Raw genomic sequence first — 24,670 nt, forward strand, 5'->3', positions numbered from 1 at the left:
ATCCAATCATCAAGATTTTTCTTGAAGAGTGCTAATGAGGAGCTTTGCTTGATGTAGATAGGCAGTTTGTTCCAGAGTATGGGAAGTCTCTGGGACAGGCATCTATCCCTCCAGCATGTTCTGTTTATTGTGGTGACAAGATTTAGGTCCCTAGAGCATGTAGCTTGTAGGGATTGGGATTTCTTTAAGTGGAGCATGTCTAAAAGCTCTGAGTTTGACATAGCTTTGTGTGTTAGGCAGAGATCACCTCTGAGTAGGCGATATGCGACGGAGTAAAGCTGCAGTTTTTTGAGACAATCTGTGTATAGGGCATCTGTTTGAGGCCAGTAATCCTCTTTGTGAGTTATTTCTGTGGCCTTTCCAGTTGTTGTAGATGTCTTGTGAGGTAAATACCAAAAGGGGCATTGTGCTCTATAATGGGTCTAATGAGTGACTAGTAGAGGGGAACAGTGACCTCTTTTTTCCTGGATGAGAAGCGTTTTGTGATGAGGTGTGCCACGTAGAAGGATTTCCTGACTACTGTGGCGATGTGATTATCAAAGGAGAGACTACTGTCCACCTGTGTCACAAGGTCTCTTATCACACTTTCGGTGTTAAGTAAACTACCGCCTATGTGGTAGCTCATGGGTACAGAGTTTTTACCAAAAGGGATGATAATGCACTTTTTGGCATTGAGCTTGAGGCCATGGCTTTGACACCCAGTCATCTGTGTCAGTGAGGCCCTTTTGCAGGATGTCCACCTCTTTTGGAGTTTTGATTATGGCTCCTAGTTTACAGTTATCTGCGAACTTCATTAGCCAAAGACCTTCTGTGTTAGCCTGTACTTCAGAGAAGTAGATACCAAACAAGAGAGGACCCAGGACTGAACCCTGTGGTACTCCACTTGTCACTGGTCTGAAGTTGTATTTGGAGTCTGCTACTTTCACAGTGTGGGTTTTGTCATTGAGCCAGTTGGCAACCCATCTTGTGACATAGGGATTTATACCTAGTTTAGTGAGCTTATCTATAATTCCAGAGTGGGGGGAGGTGTTGAAAACTTTGGCGAGATCTAGATAGGCTGTGTGAACCACCTTACCCTCATCTACAGCTTTGGTGACTGCTTCAAAGAAGTCTATCAAGTTTAGGACACATGATCTGCCTTTTACAAACCCGAGCTGGTTGGTGTCCTGAGTTTGGAGATTACCAGTGTCATTGTTTATAAGTTCCATAGCCTTGCAGACCAGGCTCATTAGGCTAATGGGCGGTAGTTTCTGGGGTCTGTGGTGGCTCCCCCTTTGTGGAGTGGGATAACCGTCGCTGTGCGCCATTCAGTGAGCACATAGCCTGAGGTGAGGCTATGATTGAACATGGTACTTAGGTAGGGTGCCAGTTTGTTCTGTAGTTCATTTAGAACACAGCCTGAGATGTTGTCAGGTCCCATGGATGCTTTGGATAGTGTGTTTTTTTACCTGTGCAGCCGTGATTACAGGAACTTTACATTCTTCTGGTATGGAGATGGGCCCTTTAGGGGATGACAGAGGGGTAAAGTTAGCACTGAACCTATCTGCCAGGATGTTGGTAATATCAGTTGATTATGTATCTTTAGTGTCATTGTGCTGTAACTCAGAGCAAATCTGAGTGTTGCCATTGAGATTCTTGACACAGCTATAGAATGCTTTGTGGTTGTTTTTAGAGTCAGTGGCGATTTTGTTTTCATAACTAGCTTTGGAGAATTTTATGAGGGATCTCAGCTTCTTACTGAGGCTGACCAGGGAGTTTCTCCAATCATGGGATTTTACTCTTTTTTTGCAACAGTTTCTTTCTTCTGTTGTAGAGTTTGTATATGGCAGGGGACCACCAGATTGGCTTCCTTTTTTGGAGGATAGCATCTTGGTTCTGTTAGGGATTGCAGGATCCATGCACTCGTGTAAGTGCTTATAAAGTGCATTTGTGTAGGATTCCGCAGTCATACCTCTATTGTCCGTCAGCATGGGTGTTGTGAAGTTTGCCAATTCTGTCTTAAGAAGCGTGAAGTTGGCTTTGGAGAAATTTTTTACTGTGGTTTCCCTAATGGGGGGTGGGAGAGGGATGTGGATGTCTAGGGTGATTAGCTTGTGGTCGGATCTGACCAATGAGGAATTGACTCTGGTGTGGAGCACCGGTTGCCCGTGTTGGGAATAACCAGGTCTAGGATATTGCTGCCCCTGGTGGGGGTGTGGATAAGTTGATCCAAGGCATTGGAATTTATGAATTCCAGAAAACGTTGAGCACAAGAGTTGGTAGATGAGTAGTTTTCCCAGTTAATGGTGGGGTAGTTGAAATTGCCCATTATTAGGGTGTTAGGTTGTACCCTAATATTTTCCAGTGTATCAAGAAACGAGGAGTGGGAATCCTGGGGCATGGTGGGAGATCTGTAGCAAGCTACAGTTTGGATTGCAGCCTTGCCCAGAGTTAGTTGCACTTGGATAATCTCAGATGCATTTATGCTGAGCAACTAGCCCGCAGGTTTGGATATCTTTAATGAATATGGACACACCTCCGCCTTTAGTGTTTCGGTCCAATGGTTTGAATTATAGCCTGGTAATGCAGGGGTACTCTCTGGAGCCTTAAATCAGGTCTCTGGCACTGCACAGATGTGGATGTTCTCCATTTTAAGGAGTGCCTCGAGTGAGTGCATTTTTAGGTTTAGACTTATAGAATTGAGTAGCAATACCCTCAAATTCTTCTTGCTTGTACCTGTTATGGTGGTGAATTTGTCATTTGAACCTTGCCTAAAAAGGCATTATAGGGGTGGCTAGAGCCTTAGCCAGTATCCGGAATCCCAGGAATGACAGGTGCAGGCCATCTCTGGCAAAGCATTGTGGGTTGTCGATCATGTCATCCCAGGCAGACAGATACTGGATCCCCTTAGAATGACACCAGAAGCTTAGCCAATTGTTGATGTCAATCATTTTGTCCTTGTACTGTGGTATCATTCTGGGTGATGGCAGGATGCTACTCAGGGCTAAGTATATACCTGTCTGGTCTACAAGATCAGACAGCTCCTCCATGTCCCTTTTCATGTAGTCCAGGGAGGTACGTCTCAGGTCATTCACACCAACATGGACAATGTCAGAGTCATATTTGTACTTGTTGTGGAGTGACCTGAGTGCATGTGTTATGTGGCGGATCCTGGCACCCGACAGGCAGCTGACAGTAACTTTCTCCTTGTTTAGTCTGGTGAGTGAAACATCAGTGTGCCTGACTATAGAGTCACCTATGACTAGACTGTCTGTGGTTGAGTGGCACACTGAGTTTGTGAGCTATGTGTCATTTGGGTTGTGTTGAGGAGTCGAGGTTGCTTGTGTTTCTGCTTTCGGAGGTCCCTGTTGCTTGGGCAGGTTTTTACTGAGAGCCTTCACAGATGTAGGTGTGTGTTTTATGTTTCTATGTGTGTGTGTTGGTGGTGTAGGTTTTGAGGGACTATGTGCTGAGTGTGGTGTGGTGCAAGTGTTTACCTTCTATTCTTGACTGTCTAGTCCAGTCTTAGGTGAAGAGAGCTTTGCTTCCAGTTTAGCTATATAAGTCCATCTCTCACAGGTTGTAGTGCTGGGTGGTAGGAGGAGAAATTTGTCTGTGTACATGAGGCAATTGCTACATTGCCCCAAGATGCCCAAATTCATCAGGTAAACAAGAGAAAACACTGACCCTTAGACATGCCTGGATAGGTGCTTATTTGTTAAGTACTAGTAACTATTTTCCTCTAGACAGTGAGGAACGTTGAGTGCTGTAGTAATTTGTAGCTTATTTAGTGCATACAATAAGTTCTGAACAAGTGCTGAGCTCAAAGAAACAGACTTGAGTGTTGAAACAAAAAAAAACTGGCTAGTTCTAAGAAACAAAACTAAGCTAGAAGGCTTCCCTCCAACACAGAAAGGCTTGGGGGCTTAAAAGCCCACAAATAGTCCTGTACACAGCAAGTCTGTATCCAGACTAGACTACCCACAGGAAAGGCAGGAAACAAGCTAAGAAGTTTTTTTTTAGGTGGAAAGAGAGAAAGGAGGAGCAGAAACTAATCTGGTTGGCCTTCTCAAATGTTCTCCCTGTATTACGTAGAATGAGGTAATGACAGTAAACTAGGAGGAAGGTCCCAGATCAAATTTACAGAAGGAGTGGGCAACTGCAAAGCCACCAACTATAAGAACAGCATACCAATAGGGAGGGAGGGTGGGAATCAAACTGCAGAAATGTTTCTCACCGCAGAAAAGCAGCACTGAGCCATTAAAAGAAAGTTTTAAACAGGTAAAGGAGCCTCTAGAGAAAGCTTTTAACTGCAAACAAGTTATCAGATTCAAACAACCCAACAGATGCTTAACAAAAGTGGACAATTTTCAGTTAATACCTCACACACAGTGAAACTAGCTAGAAAAATATACATTAGAGAAAGTGCTATAAATACCTCGAAAAATAAGCAACAAAACAGGATACTTAATGTTATATATTATAGATCCGAATTTGCTCAGTGTCCTTCCTTCAATTAGCTCAGTGTGAAATGGCAGAAACACTCACAAGTTAACTTCTTAGGTAACAGAAAGTTGAAACCTGAGACAACTTTTAAGAAAAAAAAGCTGAAAAGAGCCAGTGAGGTGCTTAGTCTAAGCTGTAGTCCAGGTGACCTCAGTCAGCCAATGACCTTAAACAATTCTCTCTCACTGAAATGCCTGATGGATTTGGCTAAATCAAGATGTACCGGAATATGTGTTTGGACACACAGCCTCCACAAATACTCGGCCCAAACACAAGCCTGAATATGGACAATGCTACAAATATCCACACTACTTAGAAACAAACTGCAGAAATGTTTCTGACAGCAGAAAAGCAGCAGTTAGCCTTTAAATGAAAGTTTTAAACAGCTAAAGGAGCCTCTAGAAAAAGCTTTTAACTGCAGACAAGTTATCAGATTCAAACAACCCAACAGATGCTTAATAAAAGTGGACAATTTCCAGTTACTACCTCACACACAGTGAAACTAGCTAGAAAAATATACAGTAGACAAAGTGCTATAAATAACTCAAAAAAATAAGCTAAAAAATAGGATACTTAAGTTATATATTATAGATCCGAGTTTGCTCAGTGTCCTTCCTTCAATTAGCTCAGTGTGAAATGGCAGAAACACTCACAAGTTAACTTCTTAGGTAACAGAAAGTTGAAATCTAAGACAACTTTTAAGAAAAAAAAGCTGAAAAGAACCAATGAGGTGCTTAGTCTAAGCTGTAGTCCAGGTGACCTCTGTCAGCCAATGACCTTAAACAGTTCTCTCTCACTGAAATGCCTGATGGCTTTGGCTAAATCAAGATGTCCCTGAATATGGGCTCAGACACACAGCCTCCACAAACACTAGGCCCAAACACAAGCCTGAGTATGGACAATGTTAAAATATTCACACTACTTAGAAACAAACTGCAGAAATGTTTCTCACAGCAGAAAAACAGCAGTGAGCCTTTAAATGAAAGCTTTAAACAGCTAAAGGAGCCTCTAGAGAAAGCTTTTAACTGCAAACAAGTTATCAGATTCAAACAACCCAACAGATGCTTAATAAAAGTGGACAATTTCCAGTTAATGCCTCACACACAGTGAAACTAGCTAGAAGAATATACAGTAGAGAAAGTGCTATAAAACACTCAAAAAATAAGCAAAAAAAACAGGATACTTAATGTTATATATTATAGATCCGAGTTTGCTCAGTGTCCTTCCTTCGATTAGCTCAGTGTGAAATGGCAGAAACTCTCACAACTTAACTTCTTAGGTAACAGAAAGTTGAAACCTGAGACAACTTTTATGGAAAAAAGCTCAAAAGAACCAATGAGGTGCTTAGTCTAAGCTGTAGTCCAGGTGACCTCAGTCAGCCAATGACCTTTGAAATGCCTGATGGCTTTGGCTAAACCAAGATGTCCCTGAATATATTCTCAGACACACAGCCTCAACAAACACTAGGCCCAAACACAAGCCTGAATGCCGACAATGCTACAAATATCCACACTAAGAAACAAACTGTAGAAATGTTTCTCACAGCAGAAAAGCAGCAGTGAGCCTTTAAATGAAAGTTTTAAACAGCTAAAGGAGCCTCTAGAGAAAGCTTTTAACTGCAAACAAGTTATCAGATTCAAACAACCCAACAGATGCTTAAGAAAAGTGGACAATTTCCAGTTAATACCTCACACACACATTGAAACTAGCTGCAACAATATACAGTAGACAAAGTGCTATAAATAACTTGAAAAAATAACCAAAAAAAAAAAAAAGCAGGATACTTAATGTTATATATTATAGATCCTAGTTTGCTCAGTGTCCGTCCTTCAATTAGCTCAGTGTGAAGTGGCAGAAACACTCACAACTTAACTTCTTAGGTAACAGAAAATTGAAACCTGAGACAACTTTTAAGAAAAAAAGCTCAAAAGAACCAGTGAGGTGCTTAGTCTAAACTGTAGTCCAGGTGACCTCAGTCAGCCAATGATCTTAAACAGTTCTCTCTCACTGAAATGTGCCTGATGGCTTTGGCTAAACCAAGATGTCCATGAATATGTGCTCAGACACACAGCCTCCACAATCACTAGGCCCAAACACAAGCCTGAATATGGACAATGCTACAAATATCCACACTACTTAGAAACAAGCTACAGAAATGTTTCTCACAGCAGAAAAACAGCAGTGAGCCTATAAATTAACATTTTAAACAGCTAAAGGAGCCTCTAGAGAAAGCTTTTAACTGTGCAAACAAGTTATCAGATTCAAACAACCCAACATATGCTTATAAAAAGTGGACAGTTTCCAGTTAATACCTCACACACAGTGAAACTAGCTAGAAAAATATACAGTGGACAAAGTGCTATAAATAACTCAAAAAAAAAATAAGCAAAAAAACAGGATACTTAATGTTATATATTATAGATCCGAGTTTGCTCAGTGTCCTTCCTTCGATTAGCTCAGTGTCAAATGGCAGAAACACTCACAATTTAACTTCTTAGGTAACATAAAGTTGAAACCTGAGACAACTTGTAAGAAAAAAAAGCTCAAAAGAACAAATGAGGTGCTTTGTCTAAGCTGTAGTCCAGGTGACCTCAGTCAGCCAATGACCTTAAACAATTATCTCTCACTGAAATGCCTGATGGCTTTGGCTAAACCAAGATGTCCCTGAATGTGTGCTCAGACACACAGCCTCCACAAACACTAGGCCCAAACACAAGCCTGAATATGGACAATGCTACAAATATCCACACTACTTAGAAACAAACTGCAGAAATGTTTCTCACAGCAGAAAAGCAGCAGTGAGCCTTTAAATGAAAGTTTTAAACAGCTAAAGTAGCCTCTAGAGAAAGCTTTTAACTGCAAACACGTTATCAGAATCAAACAACCCAACAGATGCTTAATAAAAGTGGACAATTTCCAGTTAATACCTCACACACAGTGAAACTAGCTAGAAAAATATGCAGTAGTCTCTGTTATGTCAGCCCCTAGACTTCCCATTTCCTCTAAGCAAAGTGTGCAAAGCTTCTCTCATATGGTGGCTTCAATCCCAGGATCTGCGAGAAGGATGCCCCTTTGTTAGTCCTCCACCCTAAGCCACGGTGACCACGGATGCCTCACATCTATTGTGGGGGGCATTGCTCGGGCAGGACTGTCCAAGGCACGTGGACCTCAAATGAGACTGTTCTGCATATCAATGTTCTGGAGATGAGAGCAGTCCTTTTAGTGTTGCAGGCCCTTCATGCTTCTCTTCCTCTTGGAACTAATGCGATTCATTCAGACAATATGTCAGTGGTCTGGTATATCAACAAATAGCGGGGAACCAGGTCTTATCCACTTTGTCGAGAGGCCATGAGTGTGTGGGAATGGGCGATCTCCACCAACCGTTTTCTGATAGCAGCGCACATCCCGGGTCGGTCCAACATTTTGGCGGATAAACTGAGCAGGACTATCCTTTTGCCTTACGAGTGATCTCTTAACCCTTATGTAGTGGAACAGATTTTCTTCAAGTGGGGTCATCCTTCCAACTTGAAGTGCAGCACTTTTTTTGCTCTGATCAACCCACGGGGGGAAACCCCCAGAGACGCTCTTGTCCATGCTTGGCCAACTGGCCTTCTGTATGTGTACCCCTGCTGCCTCTCATGACAAAATTCTTACAGAATGCTCGTCGGTTGGGGAGCAGTATTATCCTCATAGCCCTGTTCTGGCCTCGTCGGATTTGGTTTCCCTGCCTACGGTCTCATCTAGTTGCTCCACCCTGGATATTGGATCCCATTCCGGAACTCTTTCGTAATCTGGTGGGAATTCCAACACCGAATCTGGACAGCCTCAAGCTTACTGTTTGGTTGCTCCAATTCCATTAATTGCCAGGACTCCCAGTCTCTCTTCCCTCGTTAAGTCCATTCTGGTGGCGGCACACAAGTCCTCTACCAGGAAGGTGTACCGTAGTAAATGGAAGCGTTTTTCCATTTGGGCTTCTTAGAGAACTTTGGATCCTTTTACCACTAAATTTTCCAGCAGGGGGCCAGCTCTTCCACAGTGAAAGTTCAGCTGGCGGCTATATCCCTTTTTCATGTAGGAGAAAATGCAGGTTCTCTAGCTGCTGCCAGAATTTGTAAGACCTTTATCAAAGGTACTTTTTTTACTGAGACCTCCTATTAAGCATCCTTCTCCTCCGTGGGATTTGACCTTGGTTCTTCAGGCCTTAGTTGCGCTTCCATTCGAACCCACAGCATCAATTGATTTGAAATTCTTGTCATGGAAGGCAGCTTTCCTGGTGGCTATCACTTCGACCAGAAGCATGTCGGAGCTTCAAGCCTTATATATGAAACCCCTGTACCTAGTTTTTCATAAGGATAGGGTATTTCTCAGGACTAACCCGTCCTTCCTTCTTAAAGTTACTTTGGAGTCTAACATTAATCGGTCTATTAATCTCCCAGTATTTTTCCCGAACTTTCAAAATAAAGGGGAATACAAACTTCATTTGCTGGACGTTCACAGTCAGTTACACTTTTACTTACATAGGTCTAAACCCTTCCGTAAGTCTGATCAGCTTTTTGTTTCCTTTGCTAAACCTTTTTTGGGGAGACCAGTTTCAAAGGTGACTCTTGCTAGATGGATCTCGCTTTATATTTTACAGGCATACAAGGAACATAGATTACCGGAACCAGACAGAGTTCATGCTCATTCTACTTGTTCTATGGCTACTTCTGCTGCATTTTGGTCCAGAGTTTCCCTGGGTGACATTTGTTCAGCAGCTACCTCGGCTTCCTCTCACACTCTTATTACTCATTATAAGCTGGATATGGTGTCTAGATGAAGGGCTTCTTTGGGTTCTGCAGTGCTCCGGAATATCCTTCCTTAAGGGCCTCCCAATATGTTTGGTAGCTGGGGACTCTGTCCCACAGGTTGTTGATCATATGAAATTAACTACTTCAGATAAAGAAGTTATGTACTCACCATAAAGTTCCATCTGAGTAGTTAGACTTCATTTGTCAGCAACCTTCCCTCCCTTGTTCCATCTGAGTAGTTAGACTTCATTTGTCAGCAACCTTCCCTCCCTCCTTCCCCCCGACCTTGGTGGTTTATGTCTGCGTTTTGGGCTCAGTGTCCTGGGCCTAGTGAGCCTAGTTTATGTATTCTGGTCAGGTTGTTGTCTCTTAGGTTGTTTTGTGTCAAGCAGTGGGTGGCAAACTCAATCTGAGGATTGGAAGGAGGTTGCAGTGTAGTATGGGTAAGGGGGAGGAGCTGGGAGCTCGGATCTTTAGCTTGGTAAGCTGCTGGCTCGGATCCATATCGGATCCGAAACCCACAGGTTACTGACAAATGAAGTCTAACTACTCAGATGGAATGTTATGGTGAGCGCATAACTTCTTTTTATAGAGAAGTAGCGTTCTTCTCAGATTTGTTGCATTCAGTGTTTATGTCCCCATGCCCAGACCAGGACATGAGAAAAAAGGCATTTTCAAAATAATCTCCATAATTAGATTGGCAAAGCTGCAAACAATTACTATGTATTTACTAAGGAGTAAAGGGTAAGGAGATCAGTGCCATCATAAACCACTCAAAGATATTACTAACAAACTATACATAAGACTTGTGCCCAAAGCAGAAGTTAGTAGCTTGCTTTAAAAATAAAAAAAGAGAGAAATTCCCAGGCTGAGAATGAAATGCCTGCTGTTTGGGTGTTGACATCACTTAGATTTTGTAAAACTGACGAGTGCTAAACTGTACTTGTTTTTAAAATGATGATGTCTTTAGGCAAAGCAAGTGACTTGTAATGAAAATTAGGAGTCAACTTATGAACAGTGAGAAAAGACAAAGAAAGACCAACACCTAAGATATAATGACACTGTAGTACCATTAGCACGTTTCACTTAAACAAGGATTGCCAGTGGCTTTTACCACTTCTATAATACATGTATGTAGGGAACTGTACTTCAGGGATTGGAGAAACCATTAGTTCTTTGGTCACATGGCAGAGCCCATGGCCAGAATCTTATTCATTTCTGTGAAGATCTCCTCATCCTTTCTTTCTCCTTCAAGATGACTGGCCTCGTGTGAAGATTCTACTCCTTCTTCTTGAAGCCTCCCGCATTGAGCATTATTTCAACCTCCTCAGATATATGCAATATCATGCTGTTAGCAAAGAGAAAAAAAGTTTCAGCTACACTGGATAAAAAGATTAAAATAACATCCAATCTGATGTTGTTAATCTTCGTTTATTCCATACTGATGGGTTATTGGTTCCATCCTCGGAACCGAGACGGCCAATATCAATCTCCCTTCAGCACAAAACTCTCAAGCCAATGTCCTACCCAGAATGCTCTGCTCCCTGTTACCTCAGATCTCATGTGCCGCTTTGCTGAACAGCCGTGTCAAGCCACTCTCTCAGCTAAATGTCTAATTTTTTGACAGTTTATATATATTATTACTCTAAAATTTTTCTCAAAAGTTTATTCTAATATTTTCCTACCCTATCGCACACTTTAGACTCTCTCCCTTTAGTCTTTTCTCTTTATTACCCTCTTTTCTTACCTAGTGGTAATTCTCCATTACCATTGTTAGTAATCCTTCATTTTCTCTTTTTACCATTTTCTTGGGTAGCCGTTATTCTTCCTTTTGCTACTGTGCTTCTTCTTCACAACAGCTATGTCAGATAAGAAAAGTTCTTTTGGTTTCAAACAGTGTAAGGATTGGGGCCATAAGTTACCACTTTCCGATGGCCATGACTTATGTGTCTGCTGTCTTAATGTCTCCCACTTGACTGTAGATCCTTCGTGTGGGATCTGTAAAAACTTCTCTACCAGGACTCTCAACGAGAGGAAGATTAGTTTAATTTTGAAAGGTCTCCTCAAGTCTCCTTTCTCTGAGGCTATTTCTGGGTTGGAAGGCTCACCCCCTCCTGTTAAACCCCACAAGAGGCATTCTTCCTCATCGAAGTTACTCCTTTTCTTCTCCCTCTGGAGATTGTAGGGAGTCGATTCACACAAAGGTGAAATTGATTACTACTCTGGCGCTGCCACCTGTGACCCTGTTGGCTCCAGGTTCGGCACCACCTCAAATGATCCTGACTACAGCCATGTCTCCTTTATCGATATCGGCACTGGAGTTCCTGGTGCAGACAACTACAGTTCCGACAGTTCTGTCGCCACCCCTAATGGCACCGTCACTACAAGTTCAGTCCACTTTGGCACCGTTGGTACAGTCACCTTCGGCTCCAAGTATGACTCTTCTGTACTCCACGGCACAGACTTTTTTGGCACCGACATGTACTTCGGTCCAGTCCTTCTCTACACCATCCTTATTGCTGGTGAAGACACTTTCCACTATGGCACCGTACCCTTCAGGGCAGACCTTTGCCTTTAGGGTGCAGACACCTTCAACTACCCTGGCGCTGACATCTTCGTTGCAGACTTTTTCCACACCGTTTTCTTTGGTGCAGACTTTCTCTGCATCAAGTTCTGCACCTATTGAATTAGCAATGACCAAATATTCCCCTTCATTGGATCCTTTTGGAAGCAGTCAGTGTAGTAATTTCCTGGAAAGACCAGAATTGCCATCAGCCATCTCCATGAGGTCAACTGAGCAGGATGTGCTGCGGATTGTTGATCAGTTGCTTGTGGCCAGAGGTTTCTTTCAACCATCAAAGTCTACTTTCCCTCATTCAGGTAAGAGTATTTTGCCTCAAACTCCAATGTGTACTCCTCCTTTGACTTCCACTCAAGTCTTGAAGCCTATTACTCTGACAGCAGCTTCCCTCCCTCCAACTCCAGTAGTGGATCTCAGTTTGTAACCAGAGTCATCCTTCTGGCCTTCGGTGCACTGAGTATCGGACTCTTCTCAGGCCAGTGGCTGTGCTGTTGGAGAGGGCATTCCTGGCTCCACTCTAATTTTTTCTGTGGCACCTTCCAAGGATGCTCTCTCTCTCTTATGGTTCACGGTCCTCTTGAGACTTATGGTCTCGCGGCGGGTTCATCGAGGTGGGGTGTGACCCCGGTTCCAAGGTTGCCATGCTTGGTTCTGGGCTCCCACCCCTCATTGGGCGGGCCAGCCTTCCAGGCCATGGAGAGGGCGCTTGCCTCCGCCGGCAAAGTGAATTTGTAAGAGTCATCTCCCCCCTCTGTGCCGCAGCTGCCACAAGCGTCAACTCCTGGACACAGAGCATAAGAGCCTCAGGTCTCTCCTCCTCAGGAGACCTCCTTTTTGCTGTCTTCTTCAGAACCTCCCACTGAGGTAGCACCCCGCAAAGCATTGTGTAAGAGGAAACACATGGACTCCACTGAGGATTCATTGACTGAAGATATGGATTTTGATGACGGGGAAGGGTCCCCACGTTCATCCTCTGATGAGGTGTCCTTTGGTGACATCCTCGAGATCCGTAGACAGAGGGGTGACTGGAAGCCCTCTAATCCTTCCTCTGAGAAATCTGTATTCCTGCAGGCTTTTCGTTAATGGCCCCTTACCTCCTGGGTCACCCCGCCTGGCGATGAGCTCCTCCATCTCATCATGCAACGCGCATGGAAGGCTCCTGATACCATGGAAGTGATACCTAAGAGGACAGATAAAGTATTATCACCCCCCCCCGCCGAACACCCCCACTGGTCACATGGTCTCCCAGTAGATGCTATGGTGGTGGCAGCTGCTACTAAGAAGGATTTGGCAGAAGAGAGCCAAACTGTTCATCCACCCAACAAGGTGCCCCAGGCAATTGACAGATTAGGGAAGTATGTGTTTGCTTCATCAACCTTCGCTGTAAGGTTTTTTAATTATTTGGCACATTTCACCAGGCTTCAGCGAGATCTTATCAACCAGTTCTCTAAAACCTTGGCAGGAGCTGTTTCCGGCAAAGCCTGTGATAATGTGGCTTCTCAGATAGCCACCCTAGAGTCCATTTCCAACTCTTCCATGCGTCTTATTTCTCACGCAACAGAAGGGGCAGCTAGAGCGGCAGGCGCAAGTATTGTCACCAGATGATATGCATAGATGCGCCTTTCTGACTTTGCGGACTCCTTTAAAGCTTCCTTCATGAATGCCCCTGTAGAGGCCGCTTATTCGTTTGGCCCTAAAGTCAAGGATATGCTGGCACGGTGCAAACAAGATGGCAAGACCTTGTCTGTCATTGGTGTCAGACACTCCACCCCTCAACGATTTTACTCTAGAAATCAGAGGAGTGGAAAGATCTGGCACAAGAAATCAGAGGGTTCTTTCCAGGATGCACGTGCCGAGTTTTCCCCTAGAGGCAGGGGGGAAACTCCAATGGAAGATGCCCCTTTCAGGGCAGAGGAGGTGCGCGAAACCAGGGTTCCAGAGATTCTTTCTCTGGCCAACCCTATCAGCGCTCCTGAAGCGTTGACAGACTGCTTATCTCTGGAAGCGGTCGGAGGTTGTTTCCCTTTGTACCTTGCTGCCTGGGAAAATATAACAGTCAACTCTTTGGTCCAACAGATTATATCCAGAGGCTATCACATCCTCTTCCATCTTTGCCCAGTCTCATCAAGAGTGTTAACTGACGTCCCACCCAGTCAAAGGGAAACAGCAGCACACAAAATCAAAATGCTGCTACAAAAAAAGAGTCATCCATATCGTCCCCCAGACCAGTTCAGATTGAGATTTTACTTAAGGTTCTTTGTAGTGCTAAAAAAGACAGGGGACTGGAGACCAATTCTGGATCTCGGTACACTAAACAAAACAGAGAAATTCTGGATGGTCATGGTTCAGTCTGACCTTAAGAGGAAGAAGATGATTGGATGTGCTCTGTAGATCTTCAAGATGCATATTATCACATAAAAATGGAAAAACACTCAAGATATCGCCGCTTCTGTATAGGACCCAGTTACTACCAGTTTCGAGCCCTGCCCTTCGGTCTCTCTACAGCCCCCAGTTTGTTGACAAAATGCATGGCAGTGGTTATCGCTCACTTGCGACTTCAATGATTCCAGGCATTTCCATATCTAGATGACTGGCTCCTTAGCTCCTCCACCATGTGTCTACTGGAAAAAGCCCTGCAGTATACTCTCTTATCAGCTTGAAGCCTGGAAATCACTATAAACTGGGAGAAATCCAACACAACCCCAACTCAGTCTTTGGAATTCTTAGGGGTACTGTTGGACACGAGAAATTGCACAGTATCCCTTTCAGAATGCAAACTTCAGAGAATAAGACAACAAGTTCAACCACTGCTCTGTCACCACATATCCCCAGCTCAATCTGTACTTCAGCTGTTGGGGTCAATGGCAGCTTCGATTACCATTGTTCCCCTAGCCAGATTTCACATGAGACTTCTTCAATGGCTACTTCTCATTCAGTGGTACCCTCTACAACACCCTTTGTCCTTTCATATAAGTGTGACTCAGAGATGCAAGCAAGATTTATTCTGGTGGACGTCTCGAAATTCCCAATAATGGTGTCGCCCTTTCACTCCCCCATCAACCGATAGCCAAGGTGACCACGGACGCCTCCCTTATGGGGTGGGGGGGGGGGGCTGTGTCAGGGAAACTCGGTCCAAGGCACCTGGTCAGAGACAGAGGCCCTTTTGCATATCAGTGTCTTAGAACTGAGGGTGGTGCTTCTAGCGTTGCAAGCATTTCACTCCATCCTTCTGTCAGGGACTATTGCTATCCAATCAGACAACATATCAGTGGTCTGGTACATCAACAAACAAGGGGGGCACCAGATCTTACCCATTATGCCGAGAGGCCTTGAAAATTTGGCAATGGCCAATAGCTCACACCGCTTTCTGATTGCAATACACATTCCCGGGAGCTCCAATGTGATAGCGGACAAATTAAGTAGGTACATTCTACAGCCTCATGAGTGGTCCCTCAATCCTCTGATAGCGGCAAAAATCTTCCACCGCTGGAGCCAGCCTTGCTGCGACATATTTGCCTCCCCAACCAACTACAAGTGCAGCGACTACTTTGTCCTGATCACCCCTCGGGGATGGTCACCAAAGGACGTTCTAGTCCACGCTTGGCCCTCGGGTCTTCTTTATGCCTATCCTCCTCTTCCAATCATCTCACGATTTCTAAAAAAAGCATGACAGTTGAAGAGCAAATTGATCCTCATTGCACCATATTGGCCTCGACAAGTCTGGTTTCCCTTCCTCTGGCCTCACCTGCTAGATCAACCGTGGATCCTCAATCCATCCCCAGTGTTGATCTCCCATCCGCAGAGTCTGATTCACCCCCATTTAACAACCCTGAAACTGACAGCTTGTTTTCTTCACTTCCTATGATTGCCAGGCATGAAAACCTTTTGTCCCCTGTGCACAATATTCTTATTGCATCTCATAAGTCATCCACCAAACTAATTTATCTTAACAAATGGAAGAGGTTCTCTCTATGGGCAGCAGATAAGCAAATAGACCCCTTGTCAGCCCCAGTCTTGGTGGTATTGGATTACTTATCACATCTGTTCCACTCTGGGGTTTCTGCCTCTACTGTCCGACTACATTTGGCTGCCATCTCACATTTTCATATTGGTTTTCAAGATTCTTCACTTATATCAAACAGACTCTGTAAGACTTTTTTTAAAGGGCTTATCCACCTAAAACCTCCCTTTAGAGAACCGTACAACCTTGGGATTTGGCTTTGGTTCTGCAAGCTTTAACAGCTTCACCCTTTGAACCTGCTTCCTCTTGAGATGTAAGATATCTCTGTTGGAAAACTTTGTTTCTGATTGCAATCACGTTGGCCAGACAATTGTCAAAACTTCAGGGTTTATGCATCAAACCTCCCTGTTTTATCTTCCATAAGGACAGGGCATCACAGAGCACCAACTCTACCTTTTTACCAAAAGTGGTGTCAGAGCACTATATCAATCAGTCTATTGATCTCCCAGTGTTCTTTCCTAACCAGTCTAACAAAGGAGAGTACTGCCTGCACTCCTTGGATGTTCATAGGCAATTACAATTTTATCTGGACAGAACAAAATCTACCCGTAAATCAGACCAACTCTTTCTGGACCTAGACAGGGTCATCCTGTATCAAAAGTTACATTGGCTTCATGTTTGAGAAATTGTATCACCTTTATCTACAACAAAAGCAATCTCACCTTCCCTCATAGAGTAAAAGCACATTCTACAAGATCTATTGAAGACTTCAGCAACTTTCCATGCTAAGGCTTCCCTCAATGATATTTGCTCAGCTGCAACTTGGGCCAAACCTCATATCTTTATTCTTCATTACAAATTGGACTTGGCCTCCAGAGGTAGAGCTTCCTTTGGTTCCATGGTGCTCTGGAATGTCCTTTCATGAGGGCCACCCAGGAATACAGGTTGCTGGGGACTCTGTCCCATTAGTAAGGATGAAAGAAGATTAACAACATCAGATAAAGAAGTTATGTCTTACCATAATGTTCCATCTGTGTTGTTGATCTTCATTCATTCATTACTTCCCACCCACCGTCCCCCATCCGGAGGTTCTTGGTTGATCTTATGTACTCCTTTCTGTAGGTCTGTTATGACCAGAGGTAGCGTCTACTTTTATCTATCAACTTGCAAACTCGATCTGAGGTAACAGGGAGCAGAGCATTCTGGGTAGGACCTTGGCTCGAGAGTTTTTGGCTGACGCGAGCTTGATATTGGCTTGCTCGGTTCAGAGGACCTAACCAATAACCCATCAGTAATGAACGAACGAAGATCAACAACACAGATGGAACGTTATGGTAAGACATAACTTCTTTTTCTACCTAAAGACCATTACTGAAAGCAGAAAAGCCATCAGGCTCATCCTGCTTTAGGGGGCCTATTTATGGTTTGTGAATATTCCGTGGTCCTCTGTCTTCAGTACTTTACTAGGAGACCAGATTAATGAAATAACTTTATCATCCAGTATGAAGGAGTCAAGATGAACAAACATTGGGTGGGGCATTCAAGGTCTGATTCCTGCAATGCTGATGGAAAAAAACTAATTTCCTCTGTAGAGTTGCCACTCCATTCAGCGAACATCTCCCTCATGTAAGCGGTACAGGATGGAATCTCTTCCTTCTCAGAAATACCCAAAAAAGATATTCCTACATCTCTCCTTATCTACTAAGTGTGCTACTTTTATCTCCAGATACTTCAGTCTTTGTTTATTAATTTCTACTAGACTTATTAGAGTGGTCGGTCAGAACTGGTTCAGTATCATTCAGTCAAGAGTCAGATTTGGCAATGTATAGTCTAAGAAAATAATGTGATTATGACCTTACAAAGTTTAGTTGTTAAAAGTTAAGCTTTAACTACTTCTGTTCTAGCCATGTCCTGTGAGAACACAGTAGAATCAGAGGTATCTTGAAATGAAGCTGACAGCGTATGTCTTGTGAAGTGCCATTTGTTAAAATAGTTTTTCTTTGGGTAGCTTTGCTGATTTTCTTTGTCCATAAATTTTGAAGTGCAACTGTAAATTCCATTTTTGAAATGTGTCTTCAGTTCAGTCATTTATCAACTTTTAAAAAATTAACATTAAATTGAGAAGGGATGGCAGCACTCGAAATCTGTATCTCACTTTGCACCTGTCCTGATAACAGGTTGCCCTTTTTGTTTAACTGATTTTGTATAGTCTTTAGTGTGATGGATTTGACAGACTAGAGGAATTGGGGTACTGCAGCTGGAGAAGAGGTAAAAGTACTTAATGTTCCAAAACTGTGACCTTGAACTTTCCTTAACAGATTTAGTAATAAGATTGAGGCTGTTCCCAAAGATCTCATAATGTGTAGTTTAAATACTACTAGGACGTAGGTGTTACTGCTCAATGAGTTTTCCTTTTAAAACTAACTTTTTTAAGAAGAGGAGCAGTAGGGCTAGGAGGGAGGGATGGAGAGATGGCACAATGTACTTTTAATTTGACAACTTCAGAAAGTTTCTTGATATTTGATTTCGACAAAGTTGACAAAAGTAATAAAGATTTTTGGATGGCCTAGACTGTCACTGGCAACTTGGGAAAGGAAAAATGTATAACTGTACATAAGTGGTGGTTTCAGGTAAGCTTTTTCTTCCCTTGTTAATGATAAGTGGGTACTTGCGTATTATTGCAACAACATTCAGAGCAGGTGTTGGGAAGAATGCGTTCCTTATTGGTTGCATTTTTTTTTTTTTTGTCTGTTGTGAGTATTAAGTGTGTGTGTTTAAGGATATTGTTGTTATAATAATGTTTGTATTTTAAAGCTTAATGTTACTTAATTAAAAAATAACTTTTAGTGATGTATATACTTTTCCTTAATTCCATCCCATATATTTCACCTGTAGGAGTTTAGTGTGTAAACAGTGCCTGTACGCATTAAGCTTATAGGTCCTGCTTTTTGCTTACTACGTCGTATGATTGCATCTGTTGGCAAACCGTAGCTGTTAGTGCAGCAGTTTGAAACTCGCATGGCGCCCATGGCTGCCTCACTGCAGTTTCTAGCTACATGGCGTAGCCAAGTTGTAGACCCCTGGGGAAGAATTTGATGCAGCGTCTCTGACATTGTTTGGCAATGGTAAGGACTTTGTTAGTGGCTTTCTGCTTCCACTCTTAAGAAGTAGAAGCCACCATTGGGAATGCAGTTTGTTTACAATCACTAACTGCAGCAGGGAATGAACTATGAAGTTTTTTTTTTAATACATAAACTGGTGACAGCTGAAAATCATCCGTAAAGGATGCTACCAAGTGAGAGGCATTTTTCTGTTATCCCTCTTCCGGGCTCACAAGCAATGCCGCAGAATAGTAGTTAGGAGTTTGCACATCCCATCTGAGGTTAACATTAATCATTTCGCGAAAACATTGCAAATTATACCTGGCTGGCAATGTGGTTGCGATAATGCATAAGTACTGATGAATGTGTAGACTCAGAGAAAAGCAAACTGCATTCCAGAGGACGAATAGGAAAAAGAAAAGGGGTAGTGTATAATTTCCAGAAAGGAGTACTGTTATACATCTCAGCTGCTAATATGGCTATAACTGCAGAGGGAAGCATGAGATAAGGATCAGTGGAAGTGTTTTTCCTAAGTAAGGGTCTGTCTTCTTCATTCGCCAGGTTCTTGTAAAGTTTAGCGTTCTTGTGAAACTTAACTGATCACCTGTAGGTTGAACTCACAGTAGTTAGTCTATTGTGCAAGCAATCTGTGTGTGACTCTAGATTCATTGAGGTAGTGACTCTTAACATGCATTTTGTGAACACTGAAGTGATTCGTCATAATTCAGTCATTCCATCATTAGAAGACCACTGGTTTTACTGTTTGTGGAGTTTGCTGTTAGTTTTCATTCTGCTTAGTTAAATGTGCAGGATAAGGATTTGGCAGATGTATTGGGTGAAGGTCTTACATTCATTTTGTTTTAGAATGTAAGCTGTGGAATAAACAAATATAATGGTAGATTGCAGAGGGGAAATGTCCTTTTCCCTTTAAAGTACAGCCGCAGCTTCAGAGTTATTGAATATTGTTACTTGCAAGTAAAAGATAATTCTCAACAGTGATTTTTTTTCTTCGTTTTGCAAGATTATGCAAATGTATTAATAAAACAACAATGAACAGTTACAAATGTAACTGATGACTGTTGGCAGTAGTCAACAACTAGAGTGATATTACCAAACAAACATTCTTGCCCCATATACAATCTTCCATGAACCAATTCATACAGGTATGTTCTTCCTATGGCTCCCCCTCCCTTTTACAATATTTATCTCTGTATTAATCATGTCCTACTTCTACTCCTTTGACTGCATACTTTGAATCTCCATCCTTATGACAGGTGCTGAAAAAGCAGTGACAAGGAGGTAGAAATTTCCTGTTCTCCCCAGCATTAGAGAAGAAGTTGGGGTTTAAATCATTTATTTGCATTTATTCACTAAAATGGAAAATACATGTTTTACCTTGATGTATAGTCAGCTGCTCCGCATGTGCAGTTAACATGTTTAAATATCCACTTCTTCATACCTCTGTTTTATTGTAAGCTAATAAAAGATGACAGTGTGCCAGTGTCTTTCCATGTTGTAATTGGTTTCTTTAATTTCATCTATGTTCAGCTGATGTGTTAATTTGAACTTTCTAACGTTGGTAAATCCAACTGGTAATGACATAGTATATTTTGTGGTGCATGTACTTTGGTTTTTGTGCATTGTAATTTTACCATAAGAAATAAGCATTCTCTTTATTTCCCCTAGTTACCCATATAATATGTGACAGTGGCTGTAAACGCTGCAAAGGGAGTGAAGCCAGTGACTGTTGCCACCAGGAATGTGCTGCTGGTTGCACTGGTCCCCGGCAGGTGGACTGTTTGGTAAGAAGCATCTGGAAGACTGAATATGTACCATTGTTTTCAACGCTAAAACTGGGGGAGGGTTCACACATCCTTTGGCTGATATATACTGCACTGTTAAATTTGTAGAATTATGTTTCTGTAGCTCTTTCTCCTTTCTGTTTTGTTGTTTAACCGTTAGTTCATTCAGCTTAATACCTGCTTTGAGCCTTGCTAGTGATGACATCCCCACTACTTGGCTGTGTGATTTTTTTTTTTAATGTTCTAGGCAGTTTCTCTGCTAAAATTTAGTGTCCTAAATAATGTCTGACAACAAAACACTGTATGTTTAAGCAATAATACATGACTGATTGTGGATATTACTGTATTTACCCACAGTTGGTGTGATTTGATCACAAAGGCTCATCTCTGGTCCCGTACGGTTCAAAACAGCTTTTTTTTCCAATAAAAGATGCACATCAACTTGAAATAATTGCTGCTAGTTATGTTAGCTGGCTGTTATGTAATTTGTACAACCATGCAGTATATGTGTATTGTAGAAGTAAACAATGACATTTCCACATTGATTGTTCAGAACATTATTATTTATTATATTATTAGAAGTATATGTGCTTGGCAAAAAAAGTGTTCCAGTAGACAGCTTTTTTTTTTTCAAGCAATATATCGTGTCTATGAATGGTATATGCATCCGCAACTTTTTCAGTCTTTCTGTAGTTTTGAGGCTTTTAGGTCTTAGGAGTGTTTGCATCTGCAGACAGTCTTCAATTTCACAAGGTTTGGACAATATTAGAAAATGCTTCATGAAAAAAATGGGAATCCATACTGTTTATGTTCCTTACAGTTTTGGTAAACCAATATGTACTATTGAAATATAAAGAAAGATACCATATAGAACTTATGTCCCTGTTTTTGGTCCAGGTAGCTGCGACTTTCCTTAATCTTGTAGTTGTTTGTATGTTGCTCCTGTCGTTCACTCTTATACGGCATAATGGTTCAATAAAAAGGCACAGTTTGGAAGTTGCATTTGTATTCCCTAATAAGGATTTGTTTCATTTCAGTTGTTTAAATGTTTTAGGAAACAAGAAAATATTCTACCAGAAAATCCTGTCTCTCCAAGTACTAAGATACTCTTAATTATTTATTGTCCACTCTCCATTTGCCACTTTACTAGGGAGGTAGCAGTAACTTACATTGTCTTTGTCTGTTTGGAGGCCTCTGGTCTTCCTTGTTTTATTTTAAATAAAAAAATGTGCAATTGTGCTTATATGTGTGTGTATGTGTGTGTATATATATATATATATATATATATATATATATATATATTTATATATGCATACATGTGTGTTTGTGTGTATGTGTAGATGTGTATATATATATATATATATATATATATATATATATATATATATATATATATAGGTTCATAGGTTCATACTAGGCTATCTGCCCTAGGGCATTTATAAGCCTAGCCAGAGTGTGTTCGGCTTTCGCCACCCATTTTAAATTAATTTTGCTATGCCCTTTTTCGAGGTTAGTATACTGTGCCTCTGTCTAACAGTGACACAGAAGTGATACCCGAGGTAAACCTACGATCTCCCATCCACTCATCAAGATTCCTCTTGAAGAGAGTCAGTGAGGGACTCTGCCTAACCTGACTGGGATTTTATTCCAGAGTGAAGGAAGCCTCTGGGTTATGAATCTGTCCCTCCAACATGTCCTATTTATTTCATTGCTGAGGTTCAAGTCTCTCGAGCGCGTAGCTCGATGGGATTTGGATTTTCTGAGGTGCAGCACGTCCATTAATTCCGGGTTGGACATGGCTTTATATATCAGGCTCAGATCGCCTCTGAGCAGGCGGTATGCCACTGAGTAGAGCTGGAGTTTCTTTAACCGGGCAGCATACGGCATCTGTTTGAGCCCTTTGATCCTCTTGGTGAGGTACTTTTGGGGTCTTTCCAGTAGCTGCAGGTGTCTGGTAAGGTACATCCCAAAAGGGGCATTGTACTCAATTATGGGCCTGATAAGGGATGACCTCCCCTGATCTAGATGTGAATCGCTTCATGATTAGGTGGGCTATATAAAATGTTTTTCTAACCACTTTGGCCACGTGGTTGTCAAATGAGAGATTGCTATCAACTTGGGTCCCCAGGTCCCTAATTACTTCTTCTGTACTTAATTGATTACCACCTATGTGGTAATTTGTGGGCACTTTGTTTTTGCCAAAGGGGATGACTATACACTTTTTGGCATTTAGCTTGAGGCCATGGCTCTGGCACCAGTTGTCTGTTTCTATGTGGCCCTTTTGGAGGATGCTTGTGTCGGCTGGAGAGTCAATTATGGTGCCCAGTTTGCAGTCATCTGCGAACTTGGTCAGCCACAGTCCTTCTGTGTTGGCCTGTACCTCTGAGAAATATATACCGAACAAGAGAGGTCCCAGGACTGAGCCTTGTGGGATGCCACTTGTAACTGGTTTGGAGTCTGACATGGCTCCAGCAATTCTAACCATGTGGGTTCTGTCCTTGAGCCAGTTTGCAATCCATCTAGTGACATAGGGGTTTATATTTAATCTGGTGAGCTTATCTGTAATGCCCGAGTGGGGTATTGTATCAAAGGCTTTTGCGAGGTCCAGGTAGGCTGTGTGGACCACCTTCCCCTCGTCAATGGCCTTGGTGACTGTTTCAAAGAAATCAACCAGGTTTAAGAGGCAGGATCTGCCCTTAACAAAGCCGAACTGGGTAGGATCCAGTGTCTGTAGGTCCCCAATATCTTTATTTATGAGGTCCATGATGATCCTTTCCATTGCTTTGCAGACCAAGCTAGTCAGGCTTATGGGGCGATAGTTTCCAGGATCCGTTGTGGCACCACCTTTGTGGAGAGGGACCACTGTTGCTGTACGCCACTCTTTGGGTACATATCCTGTAGTAAGGCTGAGATTGAACAGTAGTTTTATGTTTGGGTTTAGCTCTTCTTGGAGTTCATGTAGGATCGCAGCCGGGACACTGTCTGGTCCCATTGATGCTGTGTTTTTTGCTTTGGAGAGGGCAGCTCTTACCTGAGCATCTGAGATGTCAGGGGGGCAGCACTCTGCTGGGATAGATATTTGCCCTTTTGGTGGTGAGGGTGGGGAGAAGTTTGCGCTGAACCTGTCAGCTAGGATGTTGGCAATGTCTGTGGGTTCGGTGTATTTTTTGTCATTTTGGACTAATTCTGAGCATATCTGGGAATTCCCACCCAGGTTCCTAACATAACTAAAGAAAGCCTTGTGATTATCCTTAGTGTCCTGTGCAATGTTTCTCTCGAAGCTGGCCTTAGACAATTTTATGAGTGCCCGTAGTTTTTTGCTAATACTGATCAGAGATGCCTTCCCTTTTTGGGATTTTGCTCTATCATGTAGTAGCTTCCTCCTTCTGTTGTATAGTTTGTTTATGGCTGGGGTCCACCAGACAGGACGTCTGCCTTTGGAGGATTGGGTCTTGGTTTTGTTTGGGATTGCATGATCCATGCATTCCTGAAGGTGTTCATATAATGCGTTTATAAAGGATTCTGGGGTCTGGGCCGTATTTTCCACAGGCCCGGGGGCTTTGAAGGATTCCACCTCGGTTTTGAGGAGTGTGAAATTTGCTTTAGAGAAGTTTTTCACTGTGGTTTTCAGGGCAGGGGGTGGAGTCGGGATGTGAATATCCAGTGAGATTAGTTTATGGTCTGATCTTACCAGTGAGGGATACACTTCTGGTCTGGAGCATAGAGTCCCCATGTTGGGTGATGGTCAGGTCCAGTATGTTTTCCCTTCTTGTGGGAGTGGTAACAAGTTGTTCCATAGCATTTGAGTTTATAAATTCTAGGAACCTTTGGGCTAGGGTGTTCGAGCTAGAGTAATGCTCCCAGTCTATGTTTGGGTAGTTGAAGTCGCCCAATATAATGGTGTTTGGAGAGACCTTCATATTTTCCAGTGTTCTCAGGAAGGCCGAGTGGGG

At 42.6% G+C, this 24,670-nt stretch overlaps 1 protein-coding gene across 1 annotated transcript in view; it reads left to right on the forward strand.

Moving 5' to 3' along the window:
• Positions 1-24,670, forward strand: part of ERBB2 (erb-b2 receptor tyrosine kinase 2) — a 2,110,185-nt gene that overhangs the window by 581,948 nt on the left and 1,503,567 nt on the right. The window contains exon 7 of the mRNA XM_044071955.1: positions 20,602-20,717. Coding sequence (XP_043927890.1) covers positions 20,602-20,717 — 116 coding nt within the window. The remainder of the gene's footprint in view (positions 1-20,601; positions 20,718-24,670) is intronic.

This window comes from Protopterus annectens, chromosome 5.part0 (assembly GCF_019279795.1).
Source record: "Protopterus annectens isolate FY-2018-M chromosome 5.part0, PAN1.0, whole genome shotgun sequence".
In the NCBI taxonomy this organism is placed as follows: Eukaryota; Metazoa; Chordata; order Ceratodontiformes; family Protopteridae; genus Protopterus; species Protopterus annectens.